We start from the raw sequence: 6513 nt of genomic DNA on the forward strand, positions 1-6513 counted from the left end.
GCCTTTTTTTTTTTTTTTTGGAAAGTCTTTCTTCGTCGCCCGGGCGGGGGTGGAGGGGCCAAATCTTAACTCCCTGTAAGCTCCGCCTTCCGGGTTTATGCCATTCTCCTGCCTCAGCCTCCGGAATAGCTGGGACTACAGGCGCCCGCCACCTCGCCCGGCTAGTTTTTTGTATTTTTAGTAGAGATGGGGTTTCACCGTGTTAGCCAGGATGGTCTCGATCTCCTGACCTTGTGATCCGCCCGTCTCGACCTCCCAAAGTGCTGGGATTACAGGCTTGAGCCACCGCGCCCGGCCCCAGCCACGATGTTTAACATATACAAGCAGCAACGCAGATGATTAAGTGTACATACATCTATTTCCCAGATCTGGCTCCTAGAAGCAGTGATGGCCCACTAGCAATGAGCACCCCCAAAGTCAGATCTTGGCATGTAAATATTCTTCTGTAATAAAAGAAAATATAGCCGGGCACAGTGGCTCACATCTGTAATCCTGGCACTTTGGGAGGCCAAGGCAGGTGGATCGCTTGAGCTCAGGAGTTTGAGACAAGCCTGGGCAACATGGTGAAACCCTGTCTCTACAAAAAAAATATAGAACACTTAGCCAAGCATGGTGGCATGTGCCTGTAGCCCCAGATACTCAGGAGGCTGAGGTGGGAGGATCACTTCAGTCCAGGAGGTTGAAACTACAGTGAGCCATGATCGTACCACCGCATACTCCAGCCTAGGTGATGCAGGGAGATCCTTTCTTGAGGAAAAAAAAAAGGAACCAGGACTCCCTGGGGAAAGAGCTGGGTACAAGGAACTTAGGCAGGGAAAGCAGAAGAAAAACCTGGTGAGGAAGGAAGTGATCCAGGAATAGTGTGCACATGCCAAAAGCGAACAGGAGCCAATGTCAAGGGGCTTCTACTGGCTAAAGCTAAATAGCCAAAAGAAATCATTTTAAAGGATCAGAAGCCATTCATTCAACTAAACAAGAATCCGTAAGTCTACACCAGGGGTTGGCAGGCCATGGCCACAGGTCTAACAGGACCAAAGAGAAAGCTTTACCTAGTATAGAAGAACAAATAAATCAATGCAGAAAGAATGATGGAACTAAAAGTCACCATCCCGTAGCTGTCACAGCAAAAACTGATACAGGCAAAAAAAAAAAAAAAAAGATACTAAAAGGAGTAGCTGGAATTCTGAGGAGTTACAACATAGTTACAGAGTCTCAAGTATCTCCCTACAGGGTACTTACTGATTACAAAAGAAAAAAACAGAAACTGGACAGTGGAGATCCCTTGGCAGGGGTTCAAAGTCGGCATCACCAGTGAGCTTATTTGCAAACCTCTGCCATGCACTCCCGACGTGATGCCCTGAGAGGTACCCAGGGCCATGTTGGGTCTGCCTGCCAGAGACACATAACCTGACTCTAACCACAAGGGACATCAGACAAACCAGAATCCAGGGCCACTAGCTGACAGAGCTGGCCTGAAGCCAAGTGTGGTGGCTCACGCCTACAATCACAGCCTTTGGAAGTCTGAGGTGGATCACTCCAGCCCAGGAGTTCAGGACCAGCCTGGGCAATGTGAGACCCCATCTCTGCAAACACACACACACACACACACACACGGAGATCTTTAAGATCAAAGTTGACTAAAGGGACCTCCACTAAATGTGACCCGGGGTTTTCTGCTGCTGTGAAGACAACTGGAAAAACTGGCCAAACCTTATATAAAGGCCTGTAGACTGAATAACAGTGCTGTACCAATGTTCACCTCCTGCTTCCGTCACCTCGGCACAGTGCGCAGGAGCAACCTTATCTTCAGGAAGTAGATACAGAAATACACAGAGGTAAAGCGCTGTCATGTCTGAATTTGACTCTCAAAGAGTTTAGGTAAAAACACATGTGAAGGCCAGGTGCGCGGGCCCATAATCCTAACACTTTGGGAGGCTGAGGCAGGAGGATGCCTGAGCCCAGGAATTGGAGACCAGCCTGAAAAACATAGGGAAACCCCATCTCTATAAAAAACAAATTTTAAAAAATTAGGCCAGGCACAGTGGCTCATGCCTGTAATCCTGGCACTTTTGGAGGCGAGGCGGGTGGATCACCTGAGGTCAGGAGTTCAAGACCAGCCTGGCCAACATGGTGAAACCCCCCCATCTCTACTAAAAAGACAAAAACTGGCTGGGCACAGTGGCTCAAGCCTGTAATCCCAGCACGTTCGGAGGCCGAGGCAGGTGAATCACAAGGGCAAGAGATCGAGACCATCCTGGCTAACATGGTGAAACCCCGTCTTTACTAAAAGCCAAACAATTAGCCGCATGTGGTGGCGGGCGCCTGTAGTCCCAGCTACTTGGGAGGCTGAGGCAGGAGTATGGCATGAACCCAGGAGGCAGAGCTTGCAGTGAGCAGAGATCGTGCCACTGCACTCCAGCCTGGGCAACAGAACGAGACTCCGTCTAAATAAAAATAAAGATAAAAATAAAATTGGCCGGGCATGGTGGTGGATGCCTATAATCCCAGCTACTCAGGAGGCTGAGGCAGAATTGCTTGAACTCGCGGGGTGGAGGCTGCAGAGAGCCAAGATCGCACCACTTCACTCTAGCCTGGGCAAAAGAGCGAAACTCCATCTCAAAAAAAAAAAAAAAACTTAGCTGGGTGTGGTGGGGCATGCCTGTAGTCCCAGCTACTCAGAAGGGTAGGATCACTTGAGCCCAGGAGGTCGAGGCTGCAATGAGCCATGCACCACTGCAGTCCAGCCTGGGTGACAGAGAGACCCTGTCTCAAAGAAACAAAACAAAATACAAAACGTGAAAATGGAGACTCTAGGCAAAGAACACACAGGACATCTCTGGACGGTTCTCGCGCCTTTCCTGGAAGTCAGACGTTACAATAAAGTAAAACCTGAAAGATGAATCCTGCGGCACATGCATAGAAAAAGGTCTGGAAGAAAACACAACGTGTGGGATGGAGGGGCGGGTGGGATGGGAGTCAGAGGACACCTTGGGATTCTCACCACCATCATATATCATTGTTCATAATTTTAAAAGAACATAGGTTTTAAAGTCTGAAACAGACCAGCGCCTCAGGGCTGCTTCCTCACCTCACCATCCGGCCCGATGGCAGGCGTCTGTCCTTCTGCATTTTCTGCCTTCTGGAAATAGAGAGAGACACAGTCAGGCTCTGACCCGCCAGGCTGAGGCCACACACGTGAAGACAGCTGCTCCCATCCCACCCGTGGCAGGCGCCACACCAGGCCCAGCACACCTTCTTTTTCTTTTTCTTCTTTTTCTCCTTGGCGACCTGGGCGGCCTTGTGCTGCCGCACCAGCTCTGTGAGGTTAGCCACGTACTCATCTGTCTGTTGCAAGAGGTAGGCCAGACGCTTGTCCTTCTTCTGGTCGATGAGCTTGCGGTACCCCTCCTCATCTTCAGCCTACAAAAGTGTGGGGGTTACTGCAATGTGGTGGCAAACTGTGCACGTCTGTGGGCACCCATGGCCAGCCAACCCAGAGGCGCACTGAGGGCGCGCGTGGCTCACGGGGGTGCCGCGCCACTGACCCTTCACATGGCAATCGACTCCCTGTTCAGGAACTAGTTCCTCAAAACCTACCAAGGGCTAGGTTCCAAGGGCACCTGCTAAGCAGATGGTCCCGCCAGGAGCCATTTACAGAGGCCATGAGCCAGTCCTATCCACTCTGTTCACGAAACACACCCCAAACCCAAAGCTTTCTCTCCACAAAGTCCAAGGTGCATCCCTCCCACCAATTCCTACAGCAGCCCCTCACCTTTCTAAGAAGACATCAGATCACATCACCCACAGCCAAAACCCTCCCGGGTGAGGCTCTCATTCACGATCAGAATTCAACCCACAGTCCTCCCAATGGCCTGAAAGGTCCCACGCCCCACCTGCCCCTGTGAGCTCTGACCTCACCTCCCGCCTCACACGATGCTGTGCTGGGAGCCCAGGGCTACCGGCTGTCCTTGGCATACGGCTGCCTGCCACCTCGACCTTTGTTCCGTGCTGCCTGGGGCTCCTCTCCTGGGTCTCTGCATTTGTGCATCAGGGCCACCCTTTGGGCCTCTGTTCCAAGGCCTTCACTGACTACCCTATCCCTCCCCTTCCATTCGGCTTCACCCTCCTCACTGCAGCCATCACCATCCACTACTCTGTTTGCTTCATTCGTAGATCTGCCCCTCAAGCACAACCTACGAGGACAGGGGCCGTGTTGTGCTCCCTTCTGTGTCCCCCATACACAGAGCAGCACCTGGCTCAGAACACGCTGCCAATATCTGTCCAACCAGCGACTCAGCCACAAATAAATGGTTAGAGATGTTTATCCTAGGGGTGGGGGGTCTGGATCGCACCACCTGTGGCTCTCACAGAATGAGGGGAGGGGGCACCACCTCCATTTTCCACAGAAGGCAGACGAGACGGCAAAGTGACCTGAGGTCACACAGTCACTCTGATGATCAGAGGGATCAGCAAAGATCCGAGCCCAGGACTGACTCCCAAGCCCGAGCCTGCTCTTTCCTTCACCCCACTTCTAACTCCGAGCTTTGAAATGCCTTGGTGTGACCCTGGGGAGCGACCCCTGGAACCTGCAGTACCAGCCACATGTGTGGAAGGGTGCATGTCAAGAAGGCGGGACCATACCATGAGCCTCCGCATGCGCTCCTTCTCGATCCGCTCATTCTCTTTTTTCTGCTCCCGCTCCGTGTTGGCATGGTACGTGGCCACTGCCTTGGTTAGCTTCTGGATTTTGCCTGTGACTGATCTGTGATATTCCTTGAAATCCTTGGCATGCTGGAGAATGCTATTGAGGTATTCCTGTAGAGAATGCACAAAAGAGAAGGCTGACCCCTCAGCAGCATGGCGGACACGTCCCCCGCAAGGCTTGTTTAAAACCTAGAATACTGCCCGGGCACGGTGGCTCACGCCTGTAATCCCAGCACTTTGGGAGGCTGAGGTGGGTGGATCGCGAGGTCAGGAGATTGAGATCATCCTGGCTAACACGGTGGCCTACTAACACGGTGGCTAACACGGTGGCTGTCTCTACTAAAAATAATTTTTAAAAAAATTAGCCAGGCATGGTGGCAGGCGCCTGTAGTCCCAGCTACTTGGGAGGCTGAAGCAGGAGAATGGCATGAACCGGGAGGCAGAGCTTACAGTGAGCCGAGATCGTCCCACTGTGCTCCAGCCTGGGCAACTGAACGAGACTCTGTCTCAAAAAAGAAAAAAACAAACAACCTAGAATATCACTTTGGGAGGCCAAGGAGGGCAGAATGCCTGAGGTCAGGAGTTCGAGACCAGCCCAGCCAATATGGCGAAACCCCTTCTCTACTACAAATATAAAAAATATCACCCAGGTGCAGCGGTGCATGCCTGTAATCCCTGCTACTTAGGAGGCCAAGACAGGGGAATCGCTTGAATCCGGGACGCACAGGTTGCAGTGAGCCGAGATTGTGCCACTGTACTTCAGCCTGGGTGACAGAGCGAGACTCCATCTCAAAAAAAAATAAATATAATACATAAAAAAATGCCCTTTGCCTGTTGCGGTTGGGTTTCTCTGATGATAAAACTCAGCAATGGCAACTGTGGGTGGGAAAGGCCCTTGAACACAGCAGGTGGGCACACAGGGCAGTCGACTTGCAGGGCAGCATAGCATGGATACGAAACGTCTCAAAAATGTTTCCAACCCTCCCCCCAACTTATTCCATCACTACAAATTTACTTTAAGGAAATACCAGAGACCAGTCCCAAAATGTTGAAGCCAAAAATTCCTGTCCTGGCATGATTTTTAATTTTCAAAAGCTGAAATATGCTGCATGTCTTCAAACAAGAAAAAGTTGACATAAATGATCAGATCCTGGACACACTGAAATGGAATACAGTGTAGACATCAAAAGTCATGTTTCCGTGATACTTAAAAACAAAGAAAGCAATGTGGCCAGGAGCAGCAGTTCACGCCTGTAATTCCAGCACTTTGGGAGGCCAAGGCAGGCGGATCACTTGAGGTCAGGAGTTCAAGACCAGCCTGGCCAACAGGGTGAATCCCCATCTCTACTAAAAACAAAAATTAGCCAGGTGTGATGGCGCACGCCTGTAATCCCAGCTGCTCAGGTGGCTGAGGCAGGAGAATCGCCTGATCCCAGGAGGAGGAGGCTGCAGTGAGTGGAGATAATGCCACTGCACTCCAGCCTGGGCGACAGAGTGAGATTCTGACTCAAAAAAAAAAAAAAGCAGGCCGGGCGCGGTGGCTCAAGCCTGTAATCCCAGCACTTTGGGAGGCCGAGACGGGCAGATCACGAGGTCAGGAAATCGAGACCATCCTGGCTAACATGGTGAAACCCCGTCTCTACTAAAAAATACAAAAAACTAGACAGGCGGGGTGGCGGGCGCCTGTAGTCCCAGCTACTCGGGAGGCTGAGGCAGGAGAATGGCATAAACCCGGGAGGCAGAGCTTGCAGTGAGCTGAGATCCGGCCACTGAACTCCAGCCTGGGCAACAGAGCGAGACTCCGTCTCA

At 51.6% G+C, this 6513-nt stretch overlaps 1 protein-coding gene across 10 annotated transcripts in view; it reads right to left on the bottom strand.

Annotated features, from left to right (window-relative positions):
• The window catches only part of SMARCA4 (SWI/SNF related BAF chromatin remodeling complex subunit ATPase 4), a 78632-nt gene that overhangs the window by 62691 nt on the left and 9428 nt on the right, over window positions 1-6513 (bottom strand). For all 10 annotated transcript variants that reach the window (XM_017869486.1, XM_017869491.1, XM_017869495.1 and 7 more), the window contains exons 8-10: window positions 4642-4815; window positions 3253-3420; window positions 3089-3139 (exon numbers count right to left, since the gene is read on the bottom strand). In XM_017869486.1, coding sequence (XP_017724975.1) covers window positions 3089-3139; window positions 3253-3420; window positions 4642-4815 — 393 coding nt within the window. The remainder of the gene's footprint in view (window positions 1-3088; window positions 3140-3252; window positions 3421-4641; window positions 4816-6513) is intronic.

Source organism: Rhinopithecus bieti, unplaced genomic scaffold (genome assembly GCF_001698545.2).
Source record: "Rhinopithecus bieti isolate Rb0 unplaced genomic scaffold, ASM169854v2 scaffold_5025, whole genome shotgun sequence".
In the NCBI taxonomy this organism is placed as follows: Eukaryota; Metazoa; Chordata; class Mammalia; order Primates; family Cercopithecidae; genus Rhinopithecus; species Rhinopithecus bieti.